General features: G+C 37.0%; 1 protein-coding gene across 11 annotated transcripts in view; it reads right to left on the bottom strand.

Annotated features, from left to right (window-relative positions):
- The window catches only part of Ccdc15 (coiled-coil domain containing 15), a 76,329-nt gene that overhangs the window by 33,596 nt on the left and 16,942 nt on the right, over positions 1-25,791 (bottom strand). For 4 of the 11 annotated variants that reach the window (XM_063256000.1, XM_063255999.1, XM_063256001.1 and 1 more), the window contains exons 5-10: positions 18,508-18,621; positions 17,335-18,318; positions 16,926-17,087; positions 15,158-15,277; positions 13,645-13,767; positions 12,969-13,088 (exon numbers count right to left, since the gene is read on the bottom strand). In XM_063256000.1, the coding sequence (XP_063112070.1) occupies positions 12,969-13,088; positions 13,645-13,767; positions 15,158-15,277; positions 16,926-17,087; positions 17,335-18,318; positions 18,508-18,621 (1,623 nt within the window). The remainder of the gene's footprint in view (positions 1-12,968; positions 13,089-13,644; positions 13,768-15,157; positions 15,278-16,925; positions 17,088-17,334; positions 18,319-18,507; positions 18,622-25,791) is intronic. The other 7 variants (XM_063256002.1, XM_063256003.1, XM_023566176.2 and 4 more) reach the window with 7 other exon arrangements.

Raw genomic sequence — 25,791 nt, 5'->3', positions numbered from 1 at the left:
AGGCCATGCAGGAAGAAAATGGTCTGAAGCACACTGAGGAGGCTTCTGAGAAATTAAGCAAGCGGCACCAGCACCACATTTGCACCCATAATCCCAAGGAGGGGCCTGGAAAATGCCTGGTGCTTAACTGAGTTCCATGAATTGCCAACATCAGTAATTGGCTGTGGCACCAGCATCTGTGCTTTCCAAAGAGAGGCCATTTAGACTGAAACCTGGTGAATGAAAGGGGATCAACTCTGTGAAGCAAAAGATACATGCAAAAGACCAGAGGTAGGAAAGAGCCTGCCACAGGTTCAGCTATGTAAATGATGATGTACAATAAACTGCAACAGTATACCTTTAGGAGCGTCTCAGAGACACACTAAAAATCACAGAAGAGTGCAGCTCAGTCCTAAAACCTCAACCCAGATCCTGCTCTTTGCCTCTGCTTTCTTTTCACTTAGTCCACTTAAAAGGATTAAGAGGGAACTTCACTGTCTCTCACATGGCCCAACACTGCTGGTTGCCTAAAGCTTTTGTTTCTAAAATAATATAAAACCAAAAAAGGTTTTATATTACAAGCACACATCTGTAATCCCAGCACTTGGGAGGCTGAGGCAAGAGGATCACTGTGAGTTAGAGGCCAGCCTGGGCTACAAAGTGAGTTCAAGGCCAGTCTGAACTACACAGTGAGACCTAGTCTCAAAGAAAGGAAAAAGAAATTATCCAAATATGATAAAAGCCATGGTAGAATCTTGGTACACCAGGATATTGTAATACTTTCTTGAAACACCTACAGATTTTCACTCAATGCCCCCCAAACCCCATCCAACATAACCCTAACAAGCTCCAGCTCAAACGTGAGTCATTTACTTACTTTACTAATTTATCTACTTTGTGCTACTGGGACTGGACTCAGGGCCTCACACTGAACTACACCCTCCCCTTTTATTTTTGATTGACACAGTGTCTCACCAAGTTGCTCAGCTGCCCAGGGTGGGCTCCAGCTTGTGATCCTCCTACCTCAGAGTCCCACAGAGATCACGGGCCTGGCTTCCCTAGCTTACTTCTCAGCGAGCCTATCTTGCGTTCCTCCAGCTGCTTGATGGAGACCTAGTTCTGGCCAGTAGGTAGAGAGCCTCCTTCACCCTCCCTCTTGGAAACCGCTTGTTGCTTCTCCTTTGACATCAGAAAAGAAAATGGCCACTAGAAATGTACCTTTTATACAACTACGTATACAATATAGTTTCTCCAAAAGGATACAAGTGTTCATATCAACACTTTAGCTTTTAGTAAAGCTCTATAATTGTCTTAACAAGAGGATTAGAAAGGCAGAGTAAAGACTGGTAACAAAACATAATCTCTCTGGGACCTGGACTCAAGATACCTGGAAAACAAATTTGGTGAAGAAAAAAAAAAAAATCAGATCTCTGGGCGTTGGGAGGGAGGGAGTTGACAGGAAAACTAGAAAATACACAGAAGCTACAAAAATTGGGCAAAACACAGAGAAAAGAATGAAGTAGTCTACAATGCTGGCCCCAACTACTACAGAGAGGGATCTCCATCTAGTAACATAAGATAAGCCTGGACAGGGTCAGTAGCTCCAGGGAGAAACAACAGACAGATCGGCAGCACTAGCCAAGAAAAGCCCACAGTGACGATAAACTGCAAAAGCAGCGCAGGGTTTTACTCTGAAAGTAACCCTTTCTGCATGGCAGGCTGGAGTTAAGAGAAGAAATCCAGTGCAGTGCCTGTCACATTTCAAAGTGCTTAACCAGGAGCTGTTCTGGGAAGAACTGAGTTGTTTCAGACTGACCTGAAAAACAGCTACAGAAAATTATACTGTGATGTCTCTGGGGTCATCCTAACACAGTCACTGGGTGAGGGCAGCTCATGTAGCTTTCTAAGGGGTGTGCATCTGAAAGTGCTGGCACAAAGCCCAGAAGACTCCCTATCTCACCGCTACATCCAGCCCAGAAATCAGTGGACTATTTGCTTTCCCCGTCTGCCAGTGTGATCAAGATACACCTCAGCTTGGACAGCTGCCACGGCCTGCACAATAAATGGACAGAGAGCTGCATGATACAGGGAGATGCACTTCACAAACCCACAGGCCAGAAACCTAAGTGGAAAAGCAGTGACTTGGGACACACAGAAGAACACAGAAATTGAGAATGACTGGAGTAAATACAGTCCTAGGGCAGACACTAGGTACTAACCATGCCTAGAAGGAAAGGCAAGGCAGGATTCACACATGAAAATGTGAGGGTGGAAATAAAACAGGACTTAGGAGTGACTCATTATCCCATCCCCGTGTCAGGTTGATTCCAATACTGCAGATAATAGAAAGAAACCACTCATTCAAAAACATAGCCATGTCGAGATTTAGCTCAGCAGCGTAAGTGCCTGTCCCCAGTACAAAAAAAGAAGCAGTATCTTTTGGTACTCATTTCTCTTTTTCTTTCTTGTTATTGAGGGAGGGGGTGGCTTTTATTTTTCTTTTCTATCTTTTGCTTTTTTCTTTTTCTTAATTGTTCTTTTCTCTTACTTTTATACAATTCTATAAATTTTCTCTTACTCCTTAACAGAAGTCTTTATTTCACTTTTCTCTTTCTTCTCACCTTCCTTTAATTTTTCAAATTTAGTTCTTTCATTTTACTCTTTCTTACCCCTTCTATTTTTACTAGGTAAGCTTTATCAATCTTAGTTATTTAATTGGCTATATGCTATTAACATTGAATTCTATTTTTAATTGTAGTAGAGTTGTTACATTTTGTAGATGTTTTTGCTGTATCATCAATATTTGCTTTATCTTTGTGTTTGTTATTATTGCAGATCTCTTCTCTATTTTTAAGGGTGGTACAATAGCTTTTATTTGTTCTTACAGCATTTCAACACTGAGTTTGTCTTAATATTGTTGCTGATTTTGATGCTATTGCCAGAGTGACACAGCTGTTGCTATTAGTTTCTGCTGTCTGCCAATATCTGCCTTGATGTTATATCATCAATACTGTGGTTTGCTTCTGGAGAACTGGGTACTGAGCCAAGTACATTGTAAGTTCTGCTCCCCAAATTAACAAAGATGATCAGATCTTGGGATGGAGGAAAAGGCCAGTTAGTTAGCCACTCACAGAGCACATCACTGGAAAGTAGACACTAAGCATGGAGCTTTGCAGATTAGTAACAAATCCTTCCATTATAATTGGACTCAACTCTCAACCCTCAACACACACACACACACACACACACACACACACACACACACACACACACACAAATACACACATATACGAAACATAAAAAAACAGAGCAAAAAGTGTGTACAAAATCTCCCCGTTCCCCCAAAGCTGGCCCATGGGTCACTGATGGGAAAGAAATCAAAAGTCAAACAAGTGAACTATCTGAAGGGTTAAAAGAGAAGGCAAAAAGAAAGACAGTGCTTGGCAAACTCAAAGAAGATGTAACTAAACAGATAATGGACTTAATAAATAAAGCAATCGGTGAGCTTAGAAGACATAATAAAAAGCTAGCTAAATGATAAAACATGAATAGCCAGTTGAGCAAAGAATTAAAGTCCGTGAAAGTTATCAAACAAATCAGAAAGATAAAAAAAATTTCTATTAAAACCATGGCAGCAGGGTGACCAAGGTAGGGACGGACTGTCAGAATTTGAAAACAGGGCTGATGTGAGAAACCACATACTTAGACATCTTAAAAATGACGAGAGAATATGGGAAATGGATCCAACAGCTGCTAGATGATTCAAAGAGGAAATGGAATTAGTGAAAACATACAGGACAGCACAAATGGCATAAAAAGCCTATTTACATAATAGTAGCAGAAAACTTTCCAACTATGGGGAAAAATTAACATACAGAAGCCCGATTAGCCATGATCAAAAAGAACATTCTACCACATATCATAGTCAAAAATCCCAGAAGTCCAACACAAGGACACAATCTTAAAAGTGGTCAATATAAAGGTAAGCTGATTAGAATTACATCAGATCTGTCAAATCAAACATTAAAGACTAGCAGAGATTGAAGTAGTTCATGCCCTAAAAAAATAAAAACAAAAAACCCTCCCAATCCAGAATGACATATCCTGCAAAAAAAAAATCCTTCAAAGTTAATGATCAAATATCTTCCCATGTCAAAGAACATCTTAAAAATTTATGACCATCAAACCAGCATTTAAAAAAATTTTTCTTGCAAAGATATCCTAGAAAGAGATAACGAAGCTAGAAATGCCAAAAAAGACTAGTGGAATAAATACTTCAAGTAGGATGAACAATTAAGCAGAAAAGGGGGTGAGGGGAAAATAAATAACAGGAAAATAATGCAATGATAAGAAAAAGTCAATGCCTTTCAGTAATAACTCTTTTTTTTTAAATCGGTACCAGGGATCGAACTCATGACTACGTGTTTGCAAGGCAAGTGCTTATGCTGCTGAGCTAAATCCCCAGCCCCCAGAAATAACTCTTAATGTGAATGGTCTCAATTCCCCAATCAAAAGAACTAAGTTGACAGATTGGATCAAAAAACAAAGCCCAACAATATGTTGTACACAAGAAACATTTAATCCAAAAACAAATTCACTGACTAACAATGAAAGGATAGAAAACAATATTCCATGCAATAGGAACCCAAAAACAAGCAAAAGTAGTTCTTCTATTTTCAGACAAAGTAGAATTCAAGCCAAAACTGATCTGAAGAGGCAAAAGTCACTACATATTAGTTGAAAGAACAATTCAACAAGAAGAGATAGCAGTTATAAATATATATGCACTAACCACTGGTATACCCAACCTTATGATATAATACTATCAGACATAAAAGATCTGATGAACACCACAACTATAGTAGGGGACCTGAAAAGCCCCCTAATACAAATAGATGCATTAATTAGACAAAAATATTGACAAGGAAATATTAGAGTTTAACCACATCTTTCAACAAATGAACTTAGTATTCCATCCAATAACAAAATATACATTCTTCTTAGCAGTACACAGAATATTCTCCAAACAGATCATATGCTCATTAAGCATGCTTACAAAAAATCAAAATTATTCCATGCATATTATCAGATCACTGTGCAATGGAACAAGAAATCAACAATAGCAACTATAGGAAGTGTGGAGACAAGTGGAGATTAAACAATACACTCTTGAATAATCAATGTGTCATAAGAAAACAAGGAAGAAATCAGACAATTCCTGGAATCACACAATAATGCCAGTAAACACACCATAACATATAGGACACAATGAAAATAGTTCTATGAGGGAAGTTTGTAACTCTGACTCCCCACAAAGCAAATTCAAATAATCTAATGATGTACCAGAAAAACAAGAACAATCCAAGTACAAAGCTAACACAAGGAAGAAAATTATACATATCAGAGCAGAAATTAATAGAGACTAAAAAAATTACAAATAATAAAGAAATTAAAGAGCTGATTCTTTGAAAGAACAGACAAAATAGGTAACTCCTTAGCCAATGTTACCCAAAAGAGAAAAGGCATACACCAATGTAATTAAAAATGACAAAGGCAAAATCATAAAAGATATCACCAAAATCCAGATTAGTAAGTACTTCAAAAACTGACATTCCAATAAATTGGAGAATCTAGAAAAATACATAGATTCCTAGATACATATGATTTAATAAAATTGAACCAATAAGATACAAACCCCTAGAATAATCTAATAACAGGTAATGAAATTGAAGAAGTAATAAAAAACCTAACAACTAACAAAAGCTGAAGACACAATGGATTCACTGCTGAATTCTGTAAGAACTTTAGGGAAGATCTAATAATACTCCTCAAACTCTTAATGAAACTGAAAAGGGAGAAGTACTGCCAAAGTAATTCCTGAAAGCAAAATTACCTTGATTCTAAAACAAAAGAAAAATTCAACTGAAAAAGAGAAGTACATTCTCTTGAATGAATATAGATGAAAAGGTCTTCAATAAGACTGATACACAAAATACAACATACTAAAAGATCATACATAATGACCAAGTAGACTTCATCCCAGGGATGCAAGGATGGTTCAACATATGCAAGCCAATAAATATAATACATCACATAAAAAGATGGACAAAAATCACATGATCATCTCAAAAAACCATTGACAAAATCAATATGTGTTCATGATTTTTTAAAAAAAAGGTATACAATGACCACGCCTCAATCCCATAAAAGATAGATCTCTGGCCAATATCACATTGAATGAGAAAAAACTGAGAGCTTTCCCTTTAAAATCAGAAACAAGCTGGGTGTAGTCATACATGACTATAATCTCAGCATTCAAGAGACAGAGGCAGAAGGATCACCAAGAGTACAAGATAAGGATGCCCACTGTTATCACTCCTGTTCAATATAGTATTTAGAACTTTAGCCATAGCAATCAGGCAAAAGAAATAAATAAAAGGGGTTGGAGATTTAGCTCAGTGGCATAAGCGCCTGCCTTACAAGCAGGCAGTTGTGAGTTCGATCCCCGGTACGGATAAAAAGGAAAAAGACAAAAAAAAAAAAAAAAGAAAGAAATAAAAAAGATATATATAGGAAAAGAGGAAGTCAAACTATCCTTATTCATAGATGACATAATCCTTTACTTAGAAGACCCAAAAAATTCCACCAAAAGACCCCCAAACAAATTCAGTAAAGTAGGTAGACAAAAAAATCAACACACAAAAGTCAATAGTATTCTTTTCTACTAATACTGAAACCACCAAGAAAGAAATTAAGAAACCAATACCATTCCAAATACATTCAAGAAAAATTAAATAGGAATTCAGCTAACAAAGGAAGTGAAAGACCAAAAACTAGTTCTCTGAAGAGATGAAGAGGGCATCAAAAAATGGAAAGACATCCCCTGTTTGTAGACAGGCAGCACCAATACTGTCAAAATGGTCATACTTTCAATAGATTTAATGTAATCCCAATCAAAATACCAACAGCATTCCTCACAGTACTAGAGAAAACAATTCTAAAATTCATATGGAACCAGAAGAGATCCAAAATAGCAAAAGCAGTCCTGGGCAAGAGGAAACAAAGCAGGAGGCATCACAAACCCAGATTTCAAATTATATTACAAAGCTACAGTGATTAAAAAAATACACTAATGACACAAAAACAGACAGTGGATTAATGGAACAGCATAGAGGACACAAAAAATCCCCAGGCACATTTAGCCATCAGACTTTGGACAAAAGGACCAAAAACTTAACACAGAAGGAAGGATAACCTCTTTTAACAAATGGTGCTGGGAAAACTGGCAATCCACATGCAGAAGATTGAATCTAAACTCATATCTCTCACCAAGTACTAAAATAAAATAAAAATGGATCAAAGATCTAAATATTAAAAGACACAATCTGACAGAAGATAAAATAAGTAAAATGTTTGAACACAGAGGCAAAGACTGACTTTCTAAACAGAACCCTAGCTGCTCAAGAAATATCAAGAATCAACAAATAGGATCATATCAAATTAAAAAGCTCTGCATAGCAAAGGAAACAACCAATAGAGAGAAGAGACAACCTACAGAATGGGAAAAATATTTTGCTGCCCTCTCCTCAGGCAGAGGACTAATATCTAGAATGTACGAAGAACTAAAAGAAAAATGCAGACCTCCCAAAAGACTCAATCAAAAACATGGGCACTGAACTGGGAGCCACCACGGGTGAGATGAAGGCCTCCACAGTGAACTCTAGCTATGCAGCCAGGGGACTTTGCTGAGAACCTGGCAGAAACCTCAAGAAGCCAATGAGCTTTGGTGTGCCACGTGGCCCAAGCTGAAGGCCTTCCCAATGTATTCCACATACCATTCAACCTGTGTATGTCACTCAGAACCTGGTAGGGCACTGCCCAGTAACCTCAAGCAGCCAGGGAGCTTTGGTGAGCCACAATGGGGTGTGCTGAAGGTCCATTCAGCGCACTGCCCCCACTTGGGGAGCCTCTGAATTCTCTAAGTATCGAATAAAGACTGTCTAACATCTCCCCCTCAACTGGGGAAACTCCCTGAAGTACAGACAGCCATCCTTTATTCAAGAAACAACTGAGACTTTGCGTTCAACTGCCCCAGGGGAATACAGGAAAGTGACAAAACAAAGAGCAAAATACAATCACAAGCCTCCAGCCCATGTCAAACAAGCCTAGGAGACGTGGACATAGCAGAAAATGTAAGCCATACATCTGAAACTTCCAAAATAGTAACAACTGAAGTAAATAAACTCCGTGGAGCTATAAAGGAACTCAGATCAGAAATAATCTCCCAGGTAAAAGAAGAAATGATAAACATAGTGAAAGAAATGCTGAACTCATCTAAAGAAGACATAGTTTAAAAAATAGAAGAACATGGCAAGATGATTGAAACACTGAATGAACAATGTAAAAACCAGAATGCATAAAACAGATTCAAAGAGATATCCAGGAAACCAAAAACTCAATCAAGGGCCAGGGGTTTAGCTCAGCAGTGTTAAGTGCCTGCTTGGGAAATGCGAGGTGGTGAGTTCAATCCCCAGCACAAAAAAAAATTCTATCGAAAGCTAGCAAAAATGCTTCAATGAACATGAAGACAGACTTTCAGACCACAAAGACAAGATTGCAGCTAATGAACAAGAAAGCAAAGATCTTTTAAAAATAAGGAAGGAATTAGGAAATAACAATTCAACAGTTGCAAGATGATGCAAAGAAAAACAATATAATATTAGTAGGTATAAATGAAAAAGGTGACAACACAAATAATATAAAAAGATTATTTACAGAAGTAATAGCTGAAAATTTTCCAAACTTAGGAAAGGAAACTGACATACAGATCTGTAAAGCATATTGAACTCCAATCAGCCATAACCAAAATAAATCTACATCCAGACATGTAATAGTCAAGATCCCAGAAATTCAATATAAGAACAGAATATTAAAAACTTTTAAGAGAAAAAAAAACAAAGCACCTATAAAGGAAAGCCCATCAGTATCATGGCAGACTTCTCAACACAAATATTGAAGTCAACAAGAGCAGAGAGCGATTTATTTCAAATCCTAAAGGAAAATTACTTCCAATTCTGAATGATGTACTCTACAAAACTATCCTTCAAAATCAATGGAGAAATAAGACACTTACATGATAAAGAACAGCTGAAGAACTTCATGATCACCAAACGGACCATACAAAGAATACTTAACTATATACTAGATAGACATAAAAATACCTATGACTTCAAGAACACCAACAGAAAAAAAAAACCACCAAGCAGTGCAAACAGAGGGAAAAAGGTAAAGAACCAATAACAGAAAGACAACATGACAAAAATAAGCCAATATATATCACTTACAACCATTCATTTAAATGGTCTTAATTCACCAATTAAAAGAAACAGAATGAAGCCAAAGATTTAGCTCAATGGCCTAAGTGCCTGTCTAACAAGCGCGAGGTTGTAAGATCAATCCCTGGCACCAAAAATAAATTAAAAAATAAATAAGTACATAAAGAGAAAAGAAACAGAATGGAAGAATGGATCAAGAACCAACACCCAACCATATGCTGTATACAAGAAACCCATCTAATCCAAAAGCAAATTCATAGATTGAAAGTCAAAGGATGAAAAACAGTACTTCATGCAACAAGACCCCCCAAAAAAGCAGGGTAGGTATTCTGTTTGCAGACAATGTGAACTTCAAACCAAAAATGATCAAGAGATAAAGAAGGTTACTACATACTGACTAGGGGAAAACTTCAAGAGGAAGAGATAACAATTTTAAATATATATGCAGCAAATCTGAGAGAACCCAGCTATATAAAATAAATATTAACAGAAATGAAAAATCAAGTAAGCAATAACACAATTATAACAGGAAACCTTAACACCCATTGACACAGAGAGACAGATCAACAAAGCAAAAAATCAGAAAAGAAATAAAAGAACTGAATCACACTTGTGAACAAATGGACTTAACAGACATGTACAGAGTGTCCCATCCAACAACAACTGAATATACATTCTTCTCAGCTTCACATGGGAGATTCTCTAAAATAGACCGTATACTAGCCCACAGAACACACTTAAGTAAATGCAAAAGGATTGAAATTATTGCATGCATATTATCTGATCATAGTAGTATAAAACTGGAAAGTAATGACAAAAGAAACCACAAAGACTCCATAAACCCATGGATCACAGAAGTCAATGGATCACAGAAGAAATTAAACAATAGCTACAAGTAAAAGAAAATACAAATACAACTTACCAGAAACTGTGGGATGCAATGAAAGTAGTCCTTACAGGGAAATTTATTGCAGTGACTTCCCACATCAGGAAAACAGAACAAACACAAATAAACAACCTGATGCTATACCTCAACCATCTAGAAAAAGCAGGGCAAGTCAAGTCCAAAGTCAAAAGAAGAGAGAAAATTATAAAGATCAGAGTGGAAATCAACACAATAGCGACTAAGAAAACAATACAAAGAATTAACAAATCAAAGAGTTGGTTCTTTGACAGAATAAATAAAATTGATAAGCCCCTAGCCAACCGTATTTTAAAAAGGAAAGAAACACTCAAATTCATACAATAAAGAATGAAAAGGACAAAATCACTACAGCCCTGTGGAAATACAGAAGAGCATCAATACCTACTTTGAAAACAGAAGAAATGGACAGATTCCTAGAAACATATGAATTATCATAGCTGGATCAACAAGATGTAAAACTGCTGAGTAACCCAATTTCAGTTAATGAAATTGAAAATGTAATTAGAACCAATGAAGAAAAGCCCAGGTCCTGATAGGTTCACAGCAGAATTCTCTAAGAAATTCAAGGAAGACTTAAATTTCAGCACTCCTCAAACTCTTCAATGAAACTGAAAGGGAATTAATTCTCCCTAACTCATTCCTGGAAGCAAGTATTATCCCAATACCAAAACCAGAGAAAAACCCGACCAAAATAGAGAACTATCAGCCAATCTCCCTAATGAACATAGATACAAAAATCCTCAATAAAATACTCACAAACAGACTATGGCATGAAAAAAGATATAAATTAGTATATATACACTTAGAAATTACTAAGGTGATTGTACTACTAATTCTATTAGTTCTTGGAACAAAACAGTTAACACCCATAGGATTAGATCAACTTTGTGTTGATCTGTATCTGGTAATTTGAGTAAAACTTTTGAAGATAACAATGCAAAACAACAAAATTTGTTGCATTCCTACCACCTGGTTTTGAAAGCCTACACTGTTATTGTTTTGGGCTCTTTGTTATAATTATTTGACTCTTGTTTTTCTTATACTTTGTTTCGTTTTGCTTTTCCTTCTAATACAGAAAAGACAGATGTACATGTATAGGTTTATATATGCCTTCACCTAAAGACTTTAAAATAACTGATTTTAGTAGGTGTGATGGTACAAACGGCTACACTGAAGAAAATGAGACATCATGGTAGCCACTGATGATTTCCTATCATTTTGTTTTGAAGTCCAATGATACTTTTATTCTTGGTTTTGATTGGTTTTAGTCTGTTTCCAATTACTTGATTTCAAAATGCATGAAGGTATGGACTGCTATTTTGAAGAAAACAAGAGACATTACAGTAGCCATCACTGATTTCTTAGTGTCTGGTTTTAAAGGCCTGTAAGGCTCTCATTCTTTTATTTTGATAGCTTTTATACTATTTTGATTTGTATTAACTTCTTGTGTGTGAAGATATGAGCAACTATTTCAAAGAAAACAAGAAACATTATGGTAGCCATTGTTGATATCTTGTTGTCTTGTTCTGAAGTCCTGTGTTACTTGCATTGTTTTGCTCTGATTTGCTCTGTTCTGTTTCGTTTTGCTTTGTTTTATTATCTTTAAAATTAAAAAAAGGGGCTGGGAATTTAGCACAGTGGCATTAGGCGCCTGCCTGGCAAGCACAATGTTGTGAGTTTGATCCTTGGTACCAAAAAATAAAATAAAATAAAATAAAATCCAATTCAATTAAAAATGGGCACCTAAAATGGAACAGATACTTTTCAGAAGCATTATCAATGCCAATAAACACATAAAAGATATTCAACATATCTGGCCATTAGAAAAATGCAAATTAAAACAATACTAAGATTCTATCTTACTCCATTAAGAAATCAAATAGTAACAAATGCTGGGAAGGCTGTGGGGGAAAAAGGAACTCTTGGGCATTGTTGGTGGGAATGTAAACTAATGCAATTACTATGAAAATCACTATTGAAGATACCTTAAAAACTAAAAGAAATTTTATTTGACCCAGCCATTCTTTTAGATATCTTCCTGCAAAAGTTATAGACATCATATTACAATGATACATGCATAGTCATGTTTATAAGCAGGACAACTTACAACATATAAATTTTGGAAATGACCTTTATATCTATCAACAAAATGAGTTTCAAGACTAGCCTGACATACATAGCAAGATCCTGTCTCCAAACAACAACAAAAAATAAAATCAAAACACATGAAACAGATGAATGGAGAAAGAAAATGTGAACAATGGAACACTACTTTGCTATCAAAGAGTAAGTCTGAGTTATTTATAGGAAAATAGGTACACCTTAAGATTAACATTAATTAAAATAAATCAGACACACAAACTTAAATATTGCATGGTTTCTCTTACATGAGAAACCCAAAGTATACATAAAGAGCAAAATAAAAGACAATAAGCAGCATGAAGACAGATCTTCTGCAAATGAAGAAGGGACCAAAGAATGGAGGGAAGGCAGAGAAAGGGGAATAAAAAAGAATTAAGATGTGTTATAAACATGTTCCCCTTGATGAATGTAACCACTGTGTCCTGCAAATAATAATAATAACTAAAAGTTTAAAAAATAATAAAATAACCTTGAAATAGCTTATAAATAAAACAGGAAGCTGCCTGTGATCAGCCTTGCCCCTCTCAGCCTGGCAGACACTGACATTGCATCCAAGTTCTACTCCCATACTCTGATGTCTGCTGTACCTGTGGTCCGCTGCAAGGGCCTCTCTGGACTCTGGGTGCAGGATGCTGATGGTTGTCCACAAGCAAATTCCCTTGCTGTAGTTCAGCAGTCCCAACAGATGCTTTCTGTATAATATGTAACTTATAAACAGCACTTATCAAATTGTGAGCACTGAAATAATTGTAGTGATAATGCTACAAGCTTCAGTAATAACCCTGAAGTAATCTAAATAGGTCAGAGTATTCTTCCATACTATGATACAAAAGTAGCCAGTATACTTTTTTGTTATTCTTTTTTTGGAGGGAGGGGGATACGGGGGATCAAACTCAACCTCATGCTTGCCAAGCAGGCACTTTTGCCACTGAGCTAAATCCCGGGCCCCTTTCTTACTATTCTTAAAAATCTTAATTCCATCCGCAAAGCAATTTCAAATTTCATTTATAAAAGAAGGATATTAGTATCTATCTTCCAGAGTAATTGCAAGAATTAAATGAGAGACTTATACAAACTTGTAAAACTATTGTGGCTATGATAAGTAACCCAATGAGAACAAGTTGTTATTACAATAACAATAATGCTAATAATAATAAGAGAACACTACCATCATCATCTTTGTTAGTAACATAGCTCTGACAGCCCAGACCAAACTCATAAATCTACTTTGTGTTGCTTACTGTTTATTATACTGCGCTCTACCTGCTCTCTGGCAGAACCACAATCCTGGATTTCATGTAAAGCATGTCCAGAACACTCTGGAAGTAAGTCCTTTCTCCCGCTTTCATTTGTCATATCATGTGATGCTGGCCCACAGTTCCTGTGCTGAAAGATAACATGAACAACAACATAAATTATCCAAGTAGGAACGTGAGTTCTTTAGCAACAAAACAAGCTTCAGCTGAACAGGCCAAAGGTAGTTTCAATCAATCAGGGTGGTGTGATACATCACAGAACAGGACGAACGTTCTCTGCCCATTATTACTGTCTTTAACACTAATCTCTGAAGCATTTCTACACTGCCTTGATCTTGAGCCAAAACCTAAATACTTTACTCTCGGCTACTTACTTATCACTTCTATTTCATTTTCCTTATTCTCCAGGAAACACCAGGTCTTGAATACTAGACAAACCCTCAATAGCTCTCCAGAAGCAGCTTCTCTCCCTATCGCCCATATCTCCAAAGATCAAAGTTGTTTGATATACTTGCTCTAAAAGAGTAACAAAATATAAAACTGACTGTCTAAACAGAAATAGAGCAAACAGACTCCAGTTACAATCCCAGAATGATGACTCTAGGTGAGGATAACACAACAGTTAGGTGTGTTTGCATATCTATGTGTACCTGCTTGTGTGCATGTAACATAAACACTTCCAACCGTACACTGAAGAGGAAAAAAATACGATAAAGCCCAAGGTAGACATCACTCAACTTGAACAATTAGCAGTATTTCACCTTTTAATCTTTTTTCCAACTTTTCCAGGAACATTCTAAAGCGAATTAGAGATTTTGGCACATTTCAATATACCTAAAAACATTTTATTTTACTCTTCGCCTAACTCTGGAGGCCTTACTTCTACATAATTCATACACAAGCTAGCTCAATAAACTCCCATCCAATCTTAAATAATTAGTCTTATTTCTCATTTAGAAAGTATAATGGGTGATCAAAAAATAATGGTGAATGTTTAAATTTATAAAAAACTTTTATTGTAGTAAAAAACACAACAAAAATGACAGGGTAAGTATGTTTGAAGCATTTTGGGGAAGGACTAGTGGCAATGTGTCTTTCACCTTAATATATTTCTTGATCTAAACATTCAGCATGCATGTGGAACAGCCTGCATTTATCAAACATTTAGAGACGATTGCTGTCAAACAGAAACATGACAGTCCGTCCTCATCCACCTCACTCACTGGACTGGCACTGGGCACCCTCTAGCTCTTCTCCAAAGGCAAAATGATTATAAAAGACGAAAATTTTGAATTAAATCAGGGCATTGAAGCAGCCACACAGCAAAACTAAAGACACTCATGAAACAGAGCTTTAAAGAGCGACTTCAGAAAGTGCTAAAAATGATGGGAAGAGTGTGTTCAAAGCAAGGGGCAATGTTTTGAGGGTGTTAAGAAGGAATGGATCTTTTACTGTAGTAATTTTTTAAAAATTTCAATGTTCACCATATTTTTGCTCACGCCTTCTCTATGCTGCTCTACCTGTTCTCCAGAGGGTTCGTACTGGATCTTAGCTGGAACAGACTGATGATAATCTAGAGGTGATTCCTCTTTCATTCTTTCTTCACTCATAAAAGATGAGGTTTGGTTGAGAAATCTGTTCTAAAGGAATAACAAAAAGGGGGAATAAAAAAACCTTTCCAGGATAACAGCTAATTTTTGTAGATTTCAGCAAAGGTAGTAGATAAGAATATTCTTACAAGTTTTGAGATGAGTAAAGATACTATACTTTTAATCCAATTCTATAGTTTAACTCTGAATCCCAAACCACAGTTAGAAAAGTTTCAGAAACCCTTTTTTCTTTTTCCAGTATTGGGGATTGAACCCAGGGTCTACAGCTACATTCCCACCCCTATTCTCACTATTTATTTTTGAGACAGGTTTTCACTAAGTTCCTGGGCTGCACTCAAACTTGGAATCCTCTCGTCTCAGCCTCCCCAAGTGGTAACATGACAGGCATGAGTCACCGTTGCTGCTTCTTCCTAACTCCTAACTTGTTCAAGGATGGTCAGTACACTTGCAGTAATGCTGTGGGAGTCAGCAAGGGTTAGAGAATGATCACAGTAAACCAAAACATACTAACTGATCTATCGGCCTGTCAAATGGCAGAACTGATTTCATTTTTTTTTTTTGTCTTTTTCGTTTTTATTGGTACCGGGGATCGAACTCACGACTGCCTGCTTGCAAGACAGGCACTTATGCCGCTGAGCTAAATCCCCAGCCTTGATTTCATTTTTATAGTTCAGTAAAACAGGATCTTTTGTACCATTAGGTGTGTGGCAGATGAGAGAAAAAGAAAAGACCAACAGGAATTGAGTTGATCAGAGCTTAATACCCTGTGCATCCTTCTTGAAGCAAGAACGTGGTCCTAATATGTAGAACTATCATCCTACTAATATGAGAAGGAATCAAAGAGATACTTTTAGTTTAGCCCCAAAGTTCCTGATCCTGTATTTCAAATCAACAGTTGCTAAAAATTTATAAAACCTAGCTACTTTACTTCCCACTTCTTTCATGCTGCTTTCCTTACTCTAATGAAGTTCTGGAACTGGGGTTTAGAAGGCTGACACTGCTAACTTGCCAGAGCAAAGTCTTCTCCCCCTTTCTTCTGATCCGTAGTCAGACGCGTTATCCATTGCGCCACTGGCCCACCTCTCTTCTCCCCCTTTCTCACCTGTCACATCAGAGAGTGGATCCTTCTTAAAGTGAACTTTCTAAAAGAAGAAAAAAATCCACCAACTAGAAAGCACTCAGTAGCAGTGCTATGATAGTGATGAGATAGGCTTTATGGAGAACAAAGCCTATAATTTAACTCAGGGTAATATATTATGAAATAAAACAGAAACCATGCTTTTGGTCAGTTCTGAAGTTTAACAAACTTTGGAAGCTCAAAACTCAACCCTCAAAACCTCTATTTTTGGCTAATGGCCACCCCTTTCCTGTTCCGCTTTGTCCCTGGTGGACACCTGATGATGCCTGACAGATCCCAATGGCCGTCCAGAGGAAGCTCCCCCACCTAACTACCAAAAGGGATGCTGGCTGCTTTGAATCCCAGTGGTCATCCAGAGTACAGACACCCCCGTCTGACTATCAGAAGGGATGGTGGCTGCTTTGAATTTGCTTTCTAATAAAGTAAACACAAAAAATTAACTGTTAACTTAAGACTTGAGGTTTCAGTAAGAAATGTAGAGTTAACCTGAAGTCACAGTGTGAAGGGCACCTCTGTCTAGCCGCACCCTAACTAACTTACTTCCTGTGGGTCCCCTGCTTCCTTCTGCTCTAGCTGATGACTGGTGGAAGACTGGCCTTGGAACCCGAGTGAAAGTGCAAGATACTGCTGGGCACTTGTAGGCCACTCCTTTTTCCATCTTTCAGCTGTCAAAGCAGAGGTTGGCTGACAGAAATAGTTTCCCTAATGAAGAGTAAAAATAAGAAAGTAAGTAAATAAACTGTCCAGATGGGGTAATATGTGCTGATAATACTTTAACACTTAGTATGAACCCTGCAGTTTTAAGAAATCAATCAGGAAACTATTTTCTAACGATGGATCTCTGTATCAGATACAATGTAATCCTTACAAACCCCACTCCAAGTAGTTCTAAGTTGCTAACCTGCAGTAGCTCATTTCTTCTTCTTAAATCTCCTTCCTACTATTTTACCTGATGTTTGGATGGAAAATTCTGCTTCTGACATTGGCCTAGAGTATTCTGGTCTTTAGGAAGAACTCTCTGGTCTTTGGGAAGAAGATCTTGATCTTGACAGTTGGGTATTATACTGTGGTCTTTGGAGAGAAATTTTTGGCCTTTCGGTAGACAGTCTTGATCCTTACATTTAGGTATAATATTTTCATTTTGGAGAACACATTGGTCTCTGGGTAGAAAATACTGATCTTCAGGTACAAACTCTTGGTCCTGACATTTAGGTAAAATATTCTGGTTTTGAGGAAGAACACACTGGTCTCTGCGTAGAAAAGACTGGTCTTCAGGTACAAAGTCTTGGTCCTGACATTTGGGTAGAATATCTTGGTTTTGAGGAAGAACACACTGGCTTCCAGGTAAAAAACTCTGGCCTTTAAGTAGAAAGTCTTGATCCTGGCAGTTGGACAGAATATTCTGGTCTTTGGGAAGGACACACTGGTCTCTATGACAAAAATCCTGGTCTTCAGATAGAAAAGCCTCATCCTGACATTTGAGTGGAATATCCTGTTCTTCAGAGTAAACATGCTGGTTTGTAGGTAGACAATCTTTGTCTTTATGCAGAAAATTCTGGTCCTGATATTTGCATAGAGTATTCTGACTTTCAGGGAAAACACAACTGTCTTTGGGTAGAATACCCTGGTCTTTGGGTAGAAAATCCTGGGCTCCCAACTCAGTATTTCCATCTTCGAGCTCGATATTACAGGCTTTTACCATAATGTCCTGAGTTTCTGTCTCAGTAGCCTGGCCTTCTGGCTCAGCAGCCAGAACTGCTAGCTTAGCAACCTGGGTATCGGGCTCAACGCTCTGATCTTCAGGAGTGACACTCTGGACATTCTTCAAATCACCCTGGGATTCTGGTGGAATACTCTGAACACTCTGACAGCCCAGCTGATTTTGTTCTTTCTCTTCCATTACCTCAAATAATGGATTTTTGAATTTTACCTTCTAAAAGAAAACATAAGTAACAAATATAGAATGTTAGGTAACAGCAACGCTCTAGGTTTTCCATGTAATTTCTAAAATCATCTCAAAATAATATGGTGATCATACAAATTACTAAAATATTTTGCTCAGCTAGTTTATCTGTATTTTTTACCTGCATCTTTACACACAGTGTGCTGGAAATTAACTTACCTCCTGGATGAGTGAGGCTTTCCTTTTATCCTTTGGCAACACTACTGCCATTTTTCCACTCCCAGTTTTAAAGGATGCCAGCCGGTGACGTGCCAGTTTCATGGTCTGACTAAGCTACCATGGAAAGGGGGAGAAAAGAAAACAAAACAGGGTAAAGTCTTAATATCAAGAGTACTAAGTGTTCCAACAGGAAAACAAGTTCCTATTATTAAAAAATGCCAGGCCTAAGACAAGAGGCTTACTTGTAAGCAAACTTTGATCTGCTGATAGTGTTTAATGACATGATTACAGTTATTCTAAGATAACTGAAAACTTGATTTAAGGACTATTAAATCAATTTTTAAATGTATAGTCAATGTTAAGTATATACAGAACTTAATGTCTAAATTAATACATTTGAATTTATTAAACAGCCATAGTCCTTAACATTTTATTCATCTTTTCAAGTTTTTTCTTCACCTGGTGCTTACATGCTTAAATGGTTTTCATCACTCTGCTCTAGAAAAGTCTATTTCTAGTTCCCCTCCAACTTTTCTTTTCCTCATTTACATGAATCCCTTCAATCCCAGGATTTGAAAATTACAGAACTAAAGATGTAGTTCAGTGGCATAGCACCTGCCTGGCAAGTGCAAGGCTGAGTTTGATTTCCAGTAGCAAAAAAGAAAAAAGAACACTTCAGTTACACAAAGTCTCTTTTCAGATCTCCCTCCCTTCAGGAAGCCTTCCTAAGTTAACTTAGAACACAAACATAATAAAAAAATAAATAAATTCCAACTTGTTTGTGTTTTTTCTTTATCTCTATCTAGTAACTTCTATATAGACTTATTTTGATTTGTTATTCAGAGGAGCACAACCTATTTTGTATCTCTCAAATCTGCAACTTATGTCTTATTTGGGGAAAAGAAAGAAATAAGCCACACACCATTTTTTAGGATAAGCACTGCGTCAGGTAGAGGGCAAGCTATCACCGCACAGTTGGAGAAATAATGTCAGAGCCAGGGCCAGGTCTACCTATTTGTCAAAATTTTAATGATATCCAGTTTCCCTTGAGGGAAAATATTGCTATAACTTTCAGATATGACTGGATACTTTATGACTTAATAACACACTAGAAATTAAAGAAAAAGCCTCAACCACCAACCCAGTTTTTTCAGAGTATGCCATTTGCTTAGTCCTTGCCTTTAGAGATTTACACAACTAGTCACAGACTATGTTCTACCAAGAAAAGGACCTCTAGATTTGGTCAGTTGAAGAGTAAAGGATCAAAACAGAATTATTCGCAATGTAAAAGGAAATATATGAGTTGTAAAAAGAAAAACAGAGCCTTGACTGTGCCTGCCTTTATTACTGCCAATATTGCCAACTGTGGGAAGTGTTAATACCCCCACATCACATGAACTAGAACTCAAAAGCTCCACCGTAACGAACTTAAAATGAAGGCTCAGCATCTACATTTTCCATCTAGTCCTAACGTTAAGAGTCACAGTGATTATAGTGAAAGCTATTTCAACTGGTCCAGCAGTCAGAATACGTATTATGTTTCTACTGTTTCTCTTCTGCACCGGGGCTGGGGATTTAGCTCAACAGCATAAGCGCCTGCCTTGCAAGCAGGCAGTTGTGAGTTCGATCCCTGGTACCGATAAAAAGGAAAAAGACCAAAAAAAAAAAAAAAAAAAAAAAAAAGTCTGCACCAAACCTGAACTTTGAAAAGGGCCTTTCAGTGACCTGGTAATGAAGACTACAGCAGGCTGAAAAGTGGCCTCCCAAACACACCAGACCCTGATCACTACATCCTGAAAATGTTACTTTATAAGGAAAAGGAACCTTTGTAAGATGTGATTAATTTAAGGAAATTGAGGTGAGATAATTCTGGATTCGCCAGAAAAACAATAAATGCCCTTCTAAGAGAGAGAATCAACACAGACAGAGCAGGCGATGTGAGGATGCAGGCAAAAATCAATGCATTGTGGCAACAGATGAAGGAATGTCAGCAGACACAAAAAGCTGCTAAAGTCAAAAAACCATTTTCCTCTAAAACCTCTGGAGAGATCATGGCGATACTGACATCTTGATTTTGATTCAATGAAACTAATTTTGGGCTTCTCACCGCCAGAAATGTGAAATGATTTATTTACATCATTTTAAGCCAATACATTTACTATATTTACTACCATAATAGACACTATATTTAGTGTCTATATTTACTACTTATAACAGATACCAGAAACACAATTCAAAACAAGAACCAATTTTAGTATTAATAAGCAAGAATTAAAACACCGAAAGCACAGGGATATTACTATTATAAAATTATGTGATAATCAGAATGAACAAGTATATAAGTACACTTCTCTTACTGTAAGACAAGTTCATGATAAATGTATATGACAGCCGGGCATGGTGGTGCACGCCTGTAATCCCAGTACTTGAGGAGCTGAGGCAGGGGGATCGTTGCAAGTTTGAAATCAGCCTGAGCTACAAAGGAAGTTTAAGACCAGTTTGAATTACATAGCAAGACACTGTCCCAAAGACAAAAAAAAGTATATGAGACTGTATAGTGTGTGTGTGTATATATGCATTTGCATGTGTACATACATATCTATATGTATATATTTATATGTATGTGCATGCATGGTCCCATGTATAATCCCTGCCCTCTGGGAGGCTGATGCAGGATGACTGAAAGTTCATGCCAGCCTGAGCAACTTACCAACTTAGTGAGACCCTGCCTCAAAAAAGAATGCTCAGTATCAAGACTCTAGGTCAGTGGTGGGGAATCTATGGCACACGTGCTGTCGCAGGCACGCAGAGCCCTCCGTGTCAGCACGAGTCAAGTCACCCCAGCAGCCGAGCACCATCGAGGCCACAGAGTGTTCATTCAGGCCATGTGCATGCTCAAAGAGGAGCAACAGTGCCAGACAATGAAATTAAGAGCCAGGACTCATTAGCTGTGCCCCATCTGAACTTGGACACAGCCAGTCACTGTGCTGTCAATCATATATATATGTATTTGCTTGAGCTGGAAGTGTGTTTTAATACATTTGTTTTTAATAATAAGATTTTAGCTTTGAGTTTTCTCATGAAAAACTGAAATTTAATATCTAAGAGTTAGCAAAGAGATGTTCTAGTTAAGAGACTGAGATTCTTTTAATGTTGTGCTGTTCGACTGTCATGTTTGAATCTGCAGCATTATATTTAGTTGTTTGTGAAGAGCAAGGATATATATATTTGCTTGTTTAATAAGAGCAAGGATATATATATTTGCTTGAACTGGTTGTGATTTTAGCAGAAGCCCTCAAAAGGTAAGAAATGCACTCAGATGCCTCTTTTAGAGCAAGCCAAAAGCTGGTTAGTGGAACAGTGTTCCCTTACACTGGTGGCCATCAAAGTTAAGAGGAACTCCAGCTGAGAATCACTGCCACAGACTGCTGATTCAGGGAATATCCAATTTTTTACAATAACTGATAGGACAGATTTATATTGGGCGCTTCATTTTTTTTAAATTTTGTAGACTACAAGTTTTGAATACCAAGAAATGACTACTGCAAAGAAAGCAAGCCCAAAAACAAATAGTGCAAGATCATTCCAAGAGGCCTATACTGAGTCAGACAACAGGAAAGCGTATGCATTTTGTAGTGAAGGAATCCTGTGTTGCACACCAAGTGTCAGGCAGCACTTTGACATCAGCCACAAGAGTGTTGCCAAACTTGGTGAAGCTGAAAGAAAAGTGTTCTTAAAGGGAAACTGAGAAAATACCATTCTTAGTTTTTGTAACTGTCTTTCTAAAACAAATCATCTGACAGCCGTCAGCTTTCAAATTTCACTGTGCATAGCAAAACATAATAAGACCCTCTCTGATAGGGATTTTATCAGAATGGCTATGTTATCTGGGAGCAATTCCCTTTTTCATGATTTTCCAAACAAGAATAAAATTATGCAACAGATTTCTGAGATGCCACTTAGCAGAAACACTATTAAAGCTCAGGTCTTGTGCATAGCAAGTAATATTAGTCAGCAATTAACCACTGACTTCAAAAGGTAGTCACTGTTAATACCTTGTGCTTGGATGAAAGCACAGATATAAATAATCACACAAAGCTAGCAGTAAATTTCTGTTATCCTAGTTGACATCATGACAGAACTGGTGAAATTGGTATCTTTGCCTGGAACAAAACAAAGATTAGATATCTACAGTGCTGTGATGGAGGCTTTTTGTCACAAGATAGAGACCAGAAAAAGTGGTTTCAATTACGAGTGACAGGGCACCACGCATGTGGGGGCGACATTTGTTTTCATGCAGTCTTTGTTATTAAAGAAGCAAAACACCCATTCAGTTTCTATGTATTGTACATCAAGAAGCTCTTAGTGCCAGAGAAAGCAGCAAAAAATTAGATGAGGTCACAAAAATGGTGAATTACATCATAGCTTGTTGTCTTAAGTTTTGACAGGTTCAAGTACTTTTTGATGCTTGGTCTCTAAAGGGTTTACGATCACTGCTCTAGGTGCAATCACCAATACTGCAAAAAAAAAGTACATTTATAAATGTGCATGTGTTATATGTGTATGAATACTCAAAATATAAAATTTTATTAAGTCTTTTATACTAGAATCTTATTCCTTTTCTTTCTTTCGAGACAAAGTGTCACTATTTAGTTCAGGCTGGCCTTGAACTCACTTTGTAGCCTAGGCTGCCCTTGAACTCATAGTGATCTCCCTGCTTCCTGAGTGCTGGGATTAACAGGCATACAATACCACACCTGGTTTAGATATTCTTTTATAGTTTTAATCATTATTACTAAAACTCTGACCAAAACTTAAAAATTCCCTGATGACCATGAATTACTAATAACTGCATAGAAAACCTAGCAAATGAAAAATAATGATGTGCATGTACCAACTCACATGAGTAATGATTATGTATGGCAAACATGTACCAATGAAAATAAAAAGAAATGTAAGAGCTGAGTGTGGTGGTACATACCCGTAATCCCAGTACTGAAGAGGCTGAGCTCAAGGCCAGCCTAAACTACACAGCAAAATCATATCTCAAAAAAAAAAAAAAAAAGAGCAAGACAAGGCTATATATTTATCTCATGGCACATCAATACAAATGTTTTTTTTTAAAGTTTTAAAAATCAAGAAGGAGCACTACGAGCATATTGCTTAGAAATGTGTTAATAAAAGATAAAACTATAAAATTCAAATAGTCTTTTTGAGGAGGAAAAAATAAGGAAATCTGCAAAGCCTTTTTTTTTTTTAAATTATAAACACTGTACACATCTACTTGTTTTTTAAAAATTTTTTATGACTGCATTCATTGTAGGAAACTTGCACATGTACCTGATACTTCTCAATTTCCCTCCTTCCCTCCACCCTGCATACATCTATTCATGTGTTAAAGTATGTACAACTATGATCTTTGTTTTGGTTTTTTGTTTGTTCGTTTTTGCTTTTTTTTTTTTTTTTTGTATCAGGAATCGAACTCACAATCTTGCACTTGCCAGGCAGCCAACTGTGTCACTGAGCTATATCCCTGGCCAGTACATATATGATCGTGATAAAAATAGAAATGTGAAAAAGAAAAACAAATCCATGACAATTTCCCTTACAAAGTTACCTCTTCATATACAATAAAAGTATATGGCCATATCTTGGGCCTTATATTGCATATGTAAATATACATACTATATCAGACTTTAAGAATATTCTAGAGAACACAAGCCTAAATTTTCTTCTACTCAGAAGAAAAAAAAACATTGTTCATAAACCTTCAGTCATACTGACCCTTAGAAATGATATTCCAGATGTACCAATCAAAATGTCTTCTAAAGAAAATGTCACTCCTGGCTGGGGGTTTAGCTCAATGGCATAAGTGCCTGATTGGCAAATGTGAGATTGTAAGTTCAATCCCTGATACCACCAAAAAAAAGTAACTCCCACAATACCTAATAGAGGGACATCCTTTGGCAACCTACTCCCTAGATTTAGTTGACTAAAACGGGGGCTTCCTAGAAGTGTATCAAATAAATACAAATCTTGATGCAATGTTTTCTACATATAGCTATGACATAAAGGACTATCGTAACACAAAAAACTGTCATATATTAAAATCTAAAAGTAGATCATATTAAAAAAGTTTTTAGCCAGGTGTGGTGGCACATGTCTGCACTTCTAGCACTCAAGAAGCTGAAGCTAAAGAATCCTTGTGAGTTTGAGCCCAGCCAGGGCTACACAGTGAGTTCAGAGCTAGTCTGAACTATACAGAAAAACTCTGTTTCAGAAAACCAAAAGCAACAAACGTGACAAATTTAAGTATCTCCAAACACTATTATTGTTCTATATCGTTCAGTTCTTTATACTTTGTTCATGTAATTTTAATTAGGGATAAAAAGGATGGAATTTATATGTAACTATATAAATGGAACAATAATACTAAGTAGTGTAATAAGAAAAGACTACAGAAAAGACCTAATATCTATAGAACTTCCCCTATTCTACTGTCATGGTGATCTAACACCACTTGTGAAATGCAATAAATAACTAAACTGCAAACAGTGGCATAGGCCTGTAATCCCAGATACTCAGGAGGCTGAGTCAGAAGCACAATGTTTTCCCCAAAGTAAGACCTAGATGGAAAATAACCAGCCTTGAAAGTAGGTATCAAAAACACCAGGCCAGTCAGCCCGTCCTTGCCCTACCTGCCATCCTTATTCTCTCACTTGCTGGCTACTCAGTTTAGGCACTAGACTCCTGTCCTGAGAAATACCTCCATCCTGGGCAAACAAAGAAGGCTGGTCACCCTATGAAAGCAACTGATTCCATCAAGTTAATGTTTAAATAGCAGCATAAAGATCAAAGATGCCACCGCTGACGCTCCCCTATATCCAGAAACACTCAAATTGCAGACTTAAAGGGAGTTAAGCTTTGGATGAAATTATGACTTGGCCTTTATTATCCCCGGTATATTCTTAAACTTTCCCATTGTTTGGGTTAGCCTGAAGTCTTATAGCCCACACAGCTGAACTATAACACTACTTCCTTCAATAGGAGATTACAGAAAATTTAGTAGGTTATTTTACATCACTTAAACCTTTACGCAATTATAAAAAGTAATTATTTCCACACTACTAAAAAGCTTCAGGATTAGGGATGTAGATCAGTGATAGAGTGTTGCCTATGATGTGTGAGGTCCTGGATTCAATCCTCAGAACTGGAAAAAAATTATGCAAAAACCTGGAAAATTGACATTGTAATGAGTGAATTAAAAATAAGGTAGTAAAAGGT

The sequence above is a fragment of the Cavia porcellus genome, unplaced genomic scaffold, assembly GCF_034190915.1.
Source record: "Cavia porcellus strain 051 isolate PalLab524CR breed Dunkin Hartley unplaced genomic scaffold, mCavPor4.1 scaffold_9, whole genome shotgun sequence".
NCBI classification, from domain to species: domain Eukaryota; kingdom Metazoa; phylum Chordata; class Mammalia; order Rodentia; family Caviidae; genus Cavia; species Cavia porcellus.
This window is presented reverse-complemented; position numbering and strand designations above follow the sequence as displayed.